This window comes from Cyrtonyx montezumae, unplaced genomic scaffold, assembly GCF_038088225.1.
Source record: "Cyrtonyx montezumae isolate F1298 unplaced genomic scaffold, pur_monq_1.0 scaffold_8, whole genome shotgun sequence".
Lineage (NCBI taxonomy): Eukaryota > Metazoa > Chordata > Aves > Galliformes > Odontophoridae > Cyrtonyx > Cyrtonyx montezumae.
Genome location: NW_027072089.1, coordinates 62,978,521 through 62,991,865, shown reverse-complemented (window position 1 = coordinate 62,991,865; position 13,345 = coordinate 62,978,521). Strand labels below are relative to the sequence as shown.

Below are 13,345 nucleotides of genomic sequence, written 5' to 3'. Positions count from 1 at the left end.
CTCTTAATTATGTAACCAGTTGTCAGTCAAGCAATTGAATCTTCCATTGACTTCAAATGTGAAGTGTGTTGGGAGTTCCTTCATTCCTGTGCCAAGATGAACAGAGTGATAGGAGACTGAGTGTATTGTGATACATCGTAAAAATTTGACATACAAGTTGCTATTGCATGAGTTATGTGAAATTGAGAGAACAGTCTGTATATGCATCGTCCTGTAGCCCTCTTATTTTTTTTTTTTTTTGCCTGCTCTCCATTTATCTGTCTGGTAATGCAGGTGGATGGGAACTACTGTGTTCTCCTGCCTCAGCTGCTTGCCTTCAGTGCAGTAGCAGGACGGTCTGGTAGGTGCAGCCAGTTTTACTGTTGTGACCCATCTGACCTTGAGGCCTGTTCTGCGGCTTTCTTTCAGACCTACTTTCCTTGCCTTTAAGGTAAATAGTGTGGGTGCTGGTAGTTGGAAAATGCTTTAGTGGTGAGAATGGAGAGAAGGAATATTGAGGTGTGTTCTGTGGAATAAAGCAGTGAGCAAACAGCACATGAGCAGAAAACACGTGCCTTTGTTTCAGAAGGGGTGAACACATGAGGGGATACTCCCCTCAGCACCTCTTCTGAGGTGCCTGTAGATACAAGCTGCATACTACTACTCTTATTATATAATTCTAGCACGTGCTTAACCTGCAAGGCTGCTAAAGGATGTGGGGGTTGACTTTCCATGTAATTGTTATGAGGCTGAGGATGTTCTGGTTCCATCTTCTTCTTCCCTGCATGCAGCTACTCCATAACTTTTAGGCTGGAGCCCTGAAAACTTCGCATTTTGATTGGATATAGCACAGTAAAAGTACAAAACTTTGCACTGGGGCAATTAGCTAAAAGGCAAGCGGGTACTACTGGTCAGACAGAAAATGAGGTAAGAGAGGTATTTGACTTGTCAGCAGTGTTGTAGGAAGGGAGCTGATGTTTGAGGGAACTGCAAGCTGGAAGTAGTGATTCTGGTACTGTGAAAAAAGTAGAGATCCCTAAGGTAAGATAGGAGATGAGCAAGACTGACAACCAGAATTTTAGAAACCTGTGAGATAACTTCCTTGTAGGAACCAGTAACTTGTTTACTTCTGAGTAAATGCAACTCTTGTAATATTATCCAGAAAAAAGGAAATATTCTAGATATGAATTAGAAAATGGAATCAGGAATGTCTCCCTCTGTACCAAGTTTCTGGCAAACTAAAATCCATTCTGGGGTCTTGTGGCTCTGATCTTTTACCCCTGCAGAGACAGAGGCACTGAGCTGGAATGCTCTTGAGCTGCAGTCGGCTGAGGGCATTTGGGGCTTAGCGGCCTGCTTTCAGTGAGAGACTGGCTGCAGAAACCACTTAGTCTCTTTCTTTCTCTCTGGGTCATTTCAAGGTCCTGTTCTTAATCTTCAAAGCTTTTAATTTTCTGAGATTAGGCTACCTCAGGATCTACACCTTTACCATTCCAGAACTGCTGTGATCATCAGGGTCACTGACGCTTGCTGAACTCTGAATGAAGGATTTAGTAGCTGGATATTCATGCTTTTTTTCAATATTATTGTTTGTTAGGCGTTAAACTCCTCTTAAACATAACCAGAATATTGTTATTAGTTTTCAACAACTTATCCCAAATTGTATTTAAAAAAAAAATACTGCTGAAAGGAGGCTTTAAGTTAATGAAGCATTCAGCATAAAGCGCTGCCTTTTTTTTAAATGGGAAATGGCCATTACCTGTTTTCTCTTGGAAGAGTTGGATGAGCACATTGAAAAACTGGAATTATTTTTCCTCAGGAGGAAAGGGAAATATGGTGGCAGTTAGACAGTTTTATTATGTGTAGCTGTAAATAACTTGAATACAAGTGCATTACTTCCTTATTCCTGTTAAGCAAATAAAATATTTTCCTTCTCTTAGTAAAGATGGTGATAAAGCACTGCCACAGGCTGCCTAGAGAAGCTAGGAGAACGTCCCGTCCCTGGAGGTGTTCAAGGCCAGGTTGGATTGGGCCCTGGGCTGCTTGATCTGCTGGGTGGGAAGCCTGCCCACAGCAGGGCATTGGATCTGGGTGCTCTATAAGATCCCTTCCAATCTAAACCTTTCTGTGAATCTTTGCACATAATGAAAAATATGTTTTTGGTAGTTTCTCTTCGTTCTTGGAGAATCAAAACTTCTATCTAGGAAGGCAAGCTGTTTTTAGTCTGTAGGGCTAAACTTGAGTAAAATACAGACTGGAACAGTACTCTTTTCTTCAGTCCACAACTTTAGATACGTAGCTATGGGACTATGTAAAATCATTTTTATACAGCTTTTGCTTGGGATGGTGAGGGTGAATGCCAATGTGGCCAAGCTTAGCAAGTTAGGAAACAAGGTCAATAAGAGCAACTAGTAACCTTATTGCTTTACAAGTTTGGCATGGATTGTTGTTTTTTTTTTTTATTTCTAACATAAGTTACTTTGCGGCCCTCTAATTGTGCAAGGAGGTATTGTGGAAGTAAGCAGAATCAGCTCTGTTTCTCTAGTGTCTGAAATAGAGAATATCTTTCACTCTGTTTACTTATGATCTTGTAGAATGAACAAGAACTCTAATTTAAGTACATAAACTTCTTGATAGTTGTTCGAGTTCTTTTTATGGGCATGTCTTAACAGACTCTAATAGTAGCACACAAAGTAACATAGTCCTAAATCATAGAATACAAAAGCACATTCAGATTGCATGCTGAGAGCAAGGGGGATTTCCTCAGGTTTTGAAGACCTCTGTTTAGCAGAAAGATTGTTTTGAAGTACTTCTGACAAATCATTTGTCAGTCTTTTAGACTCCTTGGCTCAAACCAATTCAGCTAGTTAAACCTCAGTGTATATTTTCTTACCTGCTTAGGCTTTACGGTTAACATAGCTGTGAAAATGAAGACTTCCCTCACTTTTCAGGAGGAAGAAATTGGAGATGCACCTCAAAGTCAACTTAGCTTTTGTCTGACAAAAATGATGCGACTTGGATGCAAGTTGCAGCAGATTGTACACTCCTGGACAGCATACTTTTACTAGTTTACTGATGGCAGACTCACCAGTTTTGTTGTCTTCTGTAGAATCAGTTCAAATAGCAAGAAAAATAAGGGAGGTGCCAATGGAAGACGGTCATGGTGTTGTTGCAAACTGCAGGGATTGGAATAGCTCACTGTAATGGTTTATTTATGTTTAGAAAAATGCATTTGATCATCTGATTTTTTTTTTTTTGATGCTTAGACATTCCTCTGACAGAATGTTGAATCTGAAAACACTTGTGGATGATCACAATAAATGCTTGCACAAAAGAAATTTTTTCAGGTTAAAATACTATCAAGAAAATCTGCTCTTTATTGAGAAGAGTGAAAATTTATTAAGCTGATGAGTATCTAGAGTGGGTAGAGTATGTAAGTTTCTTGTGCTTTGCTTAAGGTGTTCTTTATACATCATGTAACATCTGCTTGTATCCAGGCATGCAGCTGCAAGGAATGCAGAGGTTCAGAAATTTGGAGGAACTCAGTGCTACATGGTGCTGCCCAACCGAGTGACTCAAATGACAGTCTTTGATCCCAGCCCTCATAGATCTTGAATAGCCTGGTGTGCTCAAGGAATTTCCCCAAGAATGACCTCTCTGCTATAGAGGGAATTTGTCTGTATTGGAGTGCGTAAAGGCGAAGGTACCAGCATAAACAAGATGTTACAAAAGGAAGGAAAATGAATGTTCACCCGTTGATGAGGGTCTAGGATTGCAAGGAAAGAACTCCAAAAGGAGGGATCTCCAACAAGAGATCCTTCCTCAGTGGCAGTCAGCCCTTAAATGGGGTCTAAGAAACCCTTTTGTACATAAATGAATTGCCTTCACCTCTGTTCCAAGGGCTGATCAGGTCTTTCCTTCAGGTGCTGTCAGTGGTTCAGGCTGTGACTCAGCAGTCCTCACACAGAGTGATTTTGGAAACAGTTGAAGATCTGCTCTTTTGCAGTGGTCACTACTGTTAATAATAAATGTGCTAAGAGTACTTCTGTTTAAAAATCATTTACACTGCAAAATGTATTGCTTAAAAAATATTACTGTGCTCAGCTCTCTCCCAGACTGCTGCATACTGTATGAAGCACTAAGGCAAAAAATGTGTGAACGGTCCTTACAACTTTTCCTAGCTCAACACTTTCTAAATATCAAATTTGGCATGCAGATTCACATAGCTGAGAAGCCCAATATTTTAAGGTGGAAACTTAAATAAAAGCAGCTTGTGAATCTACCGATACCAGCTGTTCTATTTGAAAATGGTTAGCTTTAGTATCAAAGTCCTCTAATAGTTGCCTTTGCCCTCTGCTGTCCTTACTGATGAAGAGGTTGTGAAGTGAGCAGCTCTTGAGGCTTGGAAGTGTTTCTCTTCACTGTATGCAAAGGAAATCTTTTCTCAATAAATAGATCATCTGCTACTGGGGCTGCCAGGAAGGGCTGTAGAGCTGCTCAGAGCTTCTCGCCTGCTGTGATAATAAGGATAAATCTGAGGATCTCAACTTGGAATGACAGCTTTCGGGAAAATGTTTTGTACCTGCTGTCTGCTGCTGTAACTGGCTGGCATCTTTGCTCAGAACATACAGACAGCCAAGCAAAATTGTGCTGAGTAATTAGTAAAAAATAAATAAATAAATAAACCTGAACTTCCTACACATTCTACAACAGTTCATATGCTTGTTCTTACGCTATGGTAAACACGAAGTAGGTTTGTATAAGCAAGTTCACGCTCTTGTTTATACCATGAGAATTCATCTGTCAGTGCAATTGGTGTGTGGTTTTTCTTTATTTCCTTTACCACTGACTAAACTTAGGTAATCTATTTCTGATTAAAAAATAAATACTAATAGTCCTGAATTTAACCTGCAGTGATGAACTAACAGCTTAAACCACTGCAAATCTGGGACTAGCCCAATCTCCTGTAGTGAAGCTGTGCAAGTAATGACCTCTGCCAGGGTTAAGACCATAACAGCGCAGAAAAATATTAATTTTCTTTTTCATGTTTATTGCTCAGTAATTGTTCCTGCTAAAGAAACCATTAGTGGTCCAGCAATAAATACAGCCTGTTTTCTAAACCAGATTAATACGGAGTAATAAGATTTAGCATGAGGGCAAAAAGCTTTTTAAGATCTTGTATGTCATGTTAGGGAGAAACTCTTGCCAAATAAGAAAATAGAAAGTTTCTAAAAAGCAGAAAATTAAGCCAAAGAAGTGAATTTATCATTCAAGGTGGATGCACGTATAAGTGCATCTACTTATATGTTTCCATATCCTTCTGCAAAGTGGGACAGTTTTAAAATAGTTATTGCTGATTCTGGTTAAACTAAGTGCATTCTCAGGAAAAGAATGTATCTGTCTGGTTAAGCTAAACCCCAGTGTGGTCAGGAGCACCAAAGGAACTCTTTGCCTATTGAGATGGAAGCACTAGGTGATCCAGATGCAGGAAATTTTTGTTTTATTTTCTTCCTTGGCAACTTGTCCCAACCTTCCTGTCTGGTTCTTCTGATATCTTATTCAAAAATTCATTTCAAGTCATCTGTTGGTCTAAGTGAAAAGAGGATTGAAGTGAAAATCCAAATTTAACATAAATGTTACAGTACAGGTAATATCAAAGCCAATGATCAGATGTTACTTAGTCTAAAGATGCCTGGGAGAGATGCATAGCCAGCAGAGGCTACTGACAGCAATGAGAAATCCATTGCTTAAGGCTGGAACAGTGTTGGTCAAATTGTGTTTTTTTTTTTTTATGTGGAAGGACATAATACGAAGTTGACAAGAAGTTGAAGAAATAAGCTTTTTTTTTATATACTCACAATATTACCACAATAATACTTCTGATGCAAATTTATTTACTGTTTGCTAACTCAAAAGTTTTCTTCTTGCAAACGTAAAGATTTTAGCCTGTAATTGCCATCGCTGTTTCACAGTGTGTCTGGTTAGACTTAATTGCTGAAATGAGTCTATATGGATTGAAGTTTTGATCGGCTTTTGGGGGTAAAAGGGGCACACACAGGTTTGTGCATGAATAAGGACAGCACTTGCAAAATGGTCATTTCTGAAGATAGCAGACAGTCCTTAATAACCTCCAAAGACCCTTAAAATATTTGATGTGTGGAAAATGAGAAATTTACAGAAATAACCATTGTAATGATTCAGAAAGGAGGGGAAAGAGTAGGGATATTCCAGATTCTGAGATTTGTCTGCACAGCAATTTCTAAAAAGAACAAATGGATCAGATTTTCCACCATTTAAGGTTGTTGCATTATAGTAGTATATGAAGGTGATTCATTTCTTTGTTGGAAAAAATTGTTGCTTTGTGGTGAGGTAAGCAGAAAACTCCACCCAGAATTTCATTAATATTTGCTCAGAATATATTAGTAAGCATTATAATGAACTATTACTGTGAATCATGAACCCCACTCATTGAATCTTGTGGGGGATTTACTTGACTCTTAAGTTTCTAGTTTTCTTTCACCTTCTCCTTCCATCTTGCTTCATTTCTATTTTAAAAGGGAAAGTGGGGAGGAGGGGAAAGATGTCTGCCTGATTACCATTGTGTACTGAGCTTGTGAAGAGCAGGTGAGTGTAAAACCTTGTATTTTACAGTCAGTACGTAGTCCTTAGTAGTACAGTTATGCAGTTGGTAAGCTTGTGTAAGCCTGGGTGATCTTCCTTTTGCTGGTGTTTGCAAGATCTCTCCTGATTGATGTATAAGTTTTTAATAGATAATGAAGCAGTTTGTGGTTAAATTCATGGTGGAAAATATGGAGCAATACTGAACATAAAGATACTGGATTAATCTTTGAGGGAAAGGAAAGAATGGGCACAAGTGTCAGCATACTTTGTTCCATTGCATACTGCTGTGTACACTATTAATTTGCAACATTTTGCCTGCCAACTTTTCTTTTTGGGTATATGGGATGATTTATATCAAAATTAGTCAATTAGATTTTTTTTTAAGCAACGTGTGATCATGTATTGTCTTTCTGCTTATTTTTGTCCACTGTTGTCCAATAACTATTGCTTCAGTCAGTGTGTTATTGTCTAGAAACGCTCTGAATAAAAACTGTGTGAAATGACTAGCTGACTTGCAGTAACAGAATGCAGGCACGTTACAACTTCACTCAAAGCTGTTAGGTGAAAAAAGTGAGAGTGGGACAGAAAATTCTTTGAAATCATTTAAAGATAAAATTTGTGTGTTCGCCTCCAAGTGCATGCTGTACCAGGGATGGCTGTTAACGTTATCATCCATTTGTAGAGTACTTGGAGTTGAATTTCAGCATTCAACAAACTCTTTTGCCTCCTGAGCTCCTTTGTTATTTAGTGAGGATAATGTGAACTGGAACATGACAGTTGGATTGCTGAATGGTAGTCTGTGAAGAACCTCAGGAAGATTATTTATTAGGATAGAACTTGGTAATAACTTTCAGGAGATTCTTAATTTTTCTCTCTGTGCACATTTTTGCTCTCTCTCTGAAAGACTTGGCTTCTATGCATCATTTTTTAATGTATTTGAAATTCTTTGCATTTCAGATTTCATTCTATTGTAGATTTCTTATTGAAACTGCAGTCAAACTTAGCACCTTTGAAATCAGAACCTAGGGCTCATGCTGTCTGACTAATGATAGATTAAGAAACGCTTTGCTTATTGTGTCAGGAAAACCAAGTGTCTGAACTTGTGCAAGTGACTGTGAAGCAATACCCCATTGCAGAAATGTTTTTCACTGTATGGAAGATGTGCGAGTGAAGATGGACATGCATAGGTGCTGAAATAGAAGAGGTGAAAGCTAGTGCAGAGATAATGTACATTAGAGGAAGTCTTTTGCCACATCTTTGCTTATGATGGTGTGCTGTTCAGGCTCCTCTCTGGGGAGTCAGTGGCTCACTGTTGGGCTTAGGGATCCTTGTTGGATGTTGTTCTCATTAAGATACTCCTCTTGAAAAACATGGATGTGATTATTGGAGGAGGTTGATGGTAGAGCAAGAAACCTGAGTGCAATGAGAAGCTGTCAGAAAATATGAAGCATATGTTATACATGTGTGCTTTGAAAGCTTTCCACTAAAAGCAGAGTCTGTGTTAGGTAGGTTTTCATAACATTTAGATCATTATGTCAGGCAGTAGTAGATGCAGAAATGTTATATGGTAAGTTGTCAAGTTAAGCTGGCTTCATGTGCTGGCCAAATCTTAAAGCATTTTCAATGTTTATTATTGGTAGATTTACACAGTTACTAAATTCAGGTTAGTTTTTATCCAGCCTAATGCTTCTCTTTGGGATGAAGTGGTGACAACCACAGCATTAGTTAGCTCTGTCCAGTAACCTATTGTGCTTGCTTTGCATCTGATATTTTGAAGAGGCTTAGACTAGTGAAGTGGATGCCTGGCTGATCTAATACTGCCTGGTTCAGAATTGGCCTTGCTGTGAGGAATTTCCTAATACTGAACCTATATAATATGAAAGACTGATTACGGCCAGGAAGGTTTGAATGTTGTGGTGTAGGAAGGCTTTACTGTGTAATAACTGAAACTGATGAAAAAGCAAGATGATAATAGCGCTTGTTGGTACCCAGTTTCACTTTTGTTGCTTTTCCCTTTTGTTTGGTGAACCTGAAGAGGGTAAGCTTGTCTCTAACATATAGTTTATTGTATAGTGTTTCACAGGTTACTTGTAGTCTGCAAACATGAGCCAACTGCTCTTTGCAGGATGGGGGAGTGTGGATGTGAGGAGAAGGGATGTAAGCTGTTATTCTCCCCTACATAATAGAGCAATGGGAAAGATGAGGTCATTGTTCTGGACCTCTGGAATTGGGATCCCTTTGCTGCTGTGTTCAGTTTGAACTGAAACTTCTAGAATGTGCCTTGAGAGATGCCCAGTTGAGATTTGGAGGAACTGCCACTTCCTCAGTAAAAAACCAAAATCTAGTTAATCTGTAATTACCCTGTCTAATAGCAATAATGAAGCCAATGTCAGCATGAGAACTAGGAGATGAAGACCCACATATACTACTACATTACTGTAACTTAATTTTTAGAAACCTGATACTAATTTGCATATGTAAGTTATTGCAACTGTGGTCTTGTTCAGTTCTCTTTCCTCTGCCTATGCAAATTACTGTTGATTGGTGAAACTTCCTGGAAAAAGGATCCTGTTTTCCTTCATCTCAAATGTCTCAGTGGGAGTTTGATTTTGATAGAACATCCTATGGATTAATGTAAAGGACTGTAGGCAGTAATAGGAACAACACTGCAAATGAGCTTTGCTTTGGTTTGAGATCGGGGGTAGTTTTGGTACAATCACAAGGGAATTGATTCAACTGCTGTAAGAAGAAATTCTTAAATTCTGACTTGTATTGCTTCAAAATTAATAGAACTTTATAGTAGTCTTAATGCCTCGAATGAAAGATTCACTCTAAACTAAAGGACTCTTCCTTATTTCCCTCATGCTGTTTTGTTTCTGGCATGATGTAATTGCTACAATCTCCTTTCTATTTTTCAGTCTCAACATCCTTCTTGTAACCTGAATTATTTCTTTTTTCATCAACTTCTTCCTGGTTGTTTTTTTTGTTTTTTTTTTTTTACCGTGACTTTACCAGTGTTTCTGGAGAATGGAATTTCAGTTGTCGTTTCAAAGATGCTTGTCTGAAATTAGGTTGTTTGCTTTATTTTTAGATAGTAAACTGGTTCTCTTCTCTTTGCCCCCCTACCTCTCTCTTTTTACATTTCTCTTTTAGTGAAATGAATTATGGACCAAGAAATGAAGATTCTATACACTGCATTTGAAATAGATCATTTTTCCCTACTCAAAAAAACATGTCTTGAAGCTTATAAATAGCCTGTGATTTCTGTTAAGGTCAATAGGCTTGCTTATGCATTTGAAGTTGTGTGTAAGAAGAAATTTAATTGCACAGCTGTCTTGGGGCCTTAATGTGAGATATTGCCTTGAGGATGGGTATTTTAGATTTCCGACAGTTTTGAATCCTTAAGAGCACGTGAAGCAGTTAGCAGTTCTGCTGTTTGCATGCTGTATTAATTTTCTCTTTCCTTGCCTTGTAACAACTGCAGCTTGGTATCTGGATACATTTTCATGAAAGAGAACATCTGCCCCCAAGAACTTATCAAAATTATTTGCTATTTCCAGAAGCTTCAGAATGAGGAATGTACATAGAGTCACAGCACCTCAAACATTTTTTTTTACCATTGTTGTGTGCCTTTAAAGATGAGATGTGCTGGAGTGAGGCAGGCCCATTGAGAGAGTGTGGTTGAAGAGAAGCAGTTTTGTGGAGTAAATCTGATGCTGGGCAGGGGATGTAGCAAAGGGCAGAGTGACAGTTTAAGATTGTTTTGGTGTAAGCGCTTTGAGAGTCCTGAGTGCCTTTTCTCACAAAGAAAGCAGAAGAGCCGGGCAAACAAGGAGGAGAAAAAAAATAAAAAAAAAGCTGGAAAAGAAAATAACAAACAAAACAACTAAACATTTAATATTGATGTTTTTTGAAAGGTATTGATAACTTTCGCTGCCATGCCTTCTTTGCAAAGCTTTCTGGCAGATAATATAAAGCATTCTATTTTCTTTTAAGAGTAATGAGAAATGTGCTCTCAAAACAACAGCAGACAAGTAGCTTAAAGTACAGGAAGGTGGGGAAAAACCTTTATTGTTATCTGGAAAGCAAAGTTTTGTTCTGATTAAGTTACTGACAGTGGGAAGTTTTGATAGGCATCCGTGCAAAAGATTGAACCCTGAAATCTCTCAGCAGCTTCATAAAGCATATAGCTGAGCAAGCCTGTGCTGTTTTTTAATTTGCCTCTGACTTCTGTATAGTGCTGGGTCCAGGGTTAATATAACTCAAAGTTGCATCTGAGTTTGTTCTAAAAATAGTTTCACTTCTGGCATGTTTTCCCACAATAAATTATGTCTCTAGTTTTGTGGAAAAGAGGGATAATATGCTGCTGTACAAGTGGAAAATACTTTTGGCTTTCCTTGCCCTCTCATCTTCTGTCACATGAGGAGGCAAGGTGCTGCCTGTGTCTTAATGTCAGCTGACTGGTAGAAATAAAGAATAGTGCTCTTGTCCAGAGTGAAATAATACAACTGATGTAACTCATCAGAAAAACAAAAGAGGAATGTAGCAGCTTATTAAGATATCCCAGTCTTAAATGGAGTGACTGAAACAGAGACAGTGCAGGAGAGCTCAGTTTTGTTTTGCTGCATGGAAAATACATCTATCTGTACCATGAAACTATTCAGTGATTTAGAGTGGAAATGACCTTGAAGTTCATCTGATTTCAACCCCTACTGCTAGCTGAGTTGCCAACCAAAAGATTTGGTTGCCTCACTTTCTGGCAATGAGAAATCCACAGCTCTGATAAAACTGTGTGGCCTCCTCTGGACCTGCTCCAACAGGTTTATGTCCTTCTTATATATTGGGGTCCTCAGAGCTGAGTGCAGTACCACAGGTGGGGTCTCACAAGGCTGGAGGGGAGGGTTAGAACTGTCTCCTATTGACCAGCTGTCTACACTTGTTCACTGCAGCCCAGGATATGTTTTATGTCCTTTAAAGGCAAGTTAGGGTATTTAAGGAAGTTTACAAAAGTTTAAGAAACTTCTACCCTGACCTTAAATTTTCATTTAATATTTGACAATGTCTCATCCTAAAGTTTCTGGAAAAAATTAAAATCTGTGTAGTCACTTGGTGTTTCTTGAATACAGATTTATAGAGAATCCTTGTAATCAGTTGGCCTTGTCCTGGCTTCCAGATGCCCACATAGCCGCAGTTCCCTTTTCAACAAAATACAAGAGAATGCAAAATGGAAAAGCATTTTGGCTGTGGTGTTTTTGTTTTGTTTCTGTTATTTTTTGTTTTGTTTTTTCTTTTTGTGATTTACTAGTAACTGTAAGGACAAAACAGGCTTATGGGAAAATAATTTATTGCCAATTAAATTAAGCTTAGGTGATAAGAATCAATTATAAATCCACAATGCTGCCTGTCTTTTTTCTTTCCCAAACTCAGTTAAATTCAAGTTTCTCTCATTTATTTATCTCCTCTTTTTAGGAGGGGCAAGAAGCACAGTATAATTTTGAGGACCCAGCTGTCGGTGAGAGTGCATGCCTGTATTGGTAAGTGAAGTTCTACAAAACTAAAAAAGAGAAGGAATAAACAAAATCTCTTGAGAAACAAATCTAGGGATTATGTATCAGCTTAGCAGTGTTCTAAGGTACAAACAGTACACCATTAAATGTATTTCTTTGTTGTGTTTGCTGCTTGCTGAAGTTCTTATATCAGTTACCCTTTAACAATGTTAAACAGTTCAGAGATATAAGCATTTGACAGTGATTGTTCATCTGTCAAAGAATCTTGGATTACCTTTTGTATTTATATTTTTTGTATATTTATATCTTTTGTATTTGTTTTTATATTCTGCCTTTGTATGTCCGTAAAGAAGATTGTATTCTGAACCATGAAGGGAAATCTGAAGTACTGTTGGTGGACAGCTAACTTCAGCATTTTAATAGCATGAGCCATTTATTACTTCAAGTGTCGTGGATCTTGGCCACTTATTGCCATCATCATGGTGTTGGTGTCTTGGAGGTACCCTGGTTAAAACACTACTGTTGCAAGGAAAAGTTTGAGGTAATTGTGTCATAAGAGCTTTTGGATTGTAGAAAAGGAGGCAGATCTGCTGTGATAGAACTGATGTTCTCCAGTGTTCTGTAGACTACCACTGAGTGTTAGTGGCAAAGTTAATGTTTGTGTTCAGGTAATGTTATCAGAGATGGTATGGGCAGCTGGTTTATCATCTGTGTGCCGTAGTTGCCTGTTTTGTTTTCAGCTCTTCCATAGCTAATTCGACACCCGATTTGTTTATCTTGTTTGGACTTCATTAATTCTCTGCTGAAGCACTGGAAGAAGCACTGGAATATAGATGCTTTTCTTAACACAAAGCTTCAACTTTCATTTATTTCCACAGTACTGTTGTTGTCAGAGGATTCAGGCTTTAAATACAACAAAACTTCTTCCCCTGCCCCCAGGATGTGTTATGAAATGGCCTTTATGGGAATTTGAATTGAGCAAAAGCAACCTACAGAATTCCTCAAATACCTCCCATTGAGAGCAAACTTAAGGCTGCATCATGCAGGAACAGATTCTCCTTTACTACTGTCGATTTGAGCAAGCCTACATGTTAAGTAGTAGAGGAGGAATAGAGATGGTACAGAGTCTGGGATGACTTTATAAATATGAATGAAATTACAAGCAGTTTAGGGAAACTTGTTCTTGTTGGATCTAGGAATGTCTTTGGCAAAACAGACCAATGCAGCAATATGTGTCC

At 38.4% G+C, this 13,345-nt stretch overlaps 1 protein-coding gene across 8 annotated transcripts in view; it reads left to right on the top strand.

Moving 5' to 3' along the window:
* FHOD3 (formin homology 2 domain containing 3) overlaps positions 1 to 13,345 on the top strand; it is a 356,118-nt gene that overhangs the window by 30,886 nt on the left and 311,887 nt on the right. For all 8 annotated transcript variants that reach the window (XM_065752844.1, XM_065752840.1, XM_065752839.1 and 5 more), the window contains exon 3: positions 12,070 to 12,134. In XM_065752844.1, the coding sequence (XP_065608916.1) occupies positions 12,070 to 12,134 (65 nt within the window). The remainder of the gene's footprint in view (positions 1 to 12,069; positions 12,135 to 13,345) is intronic.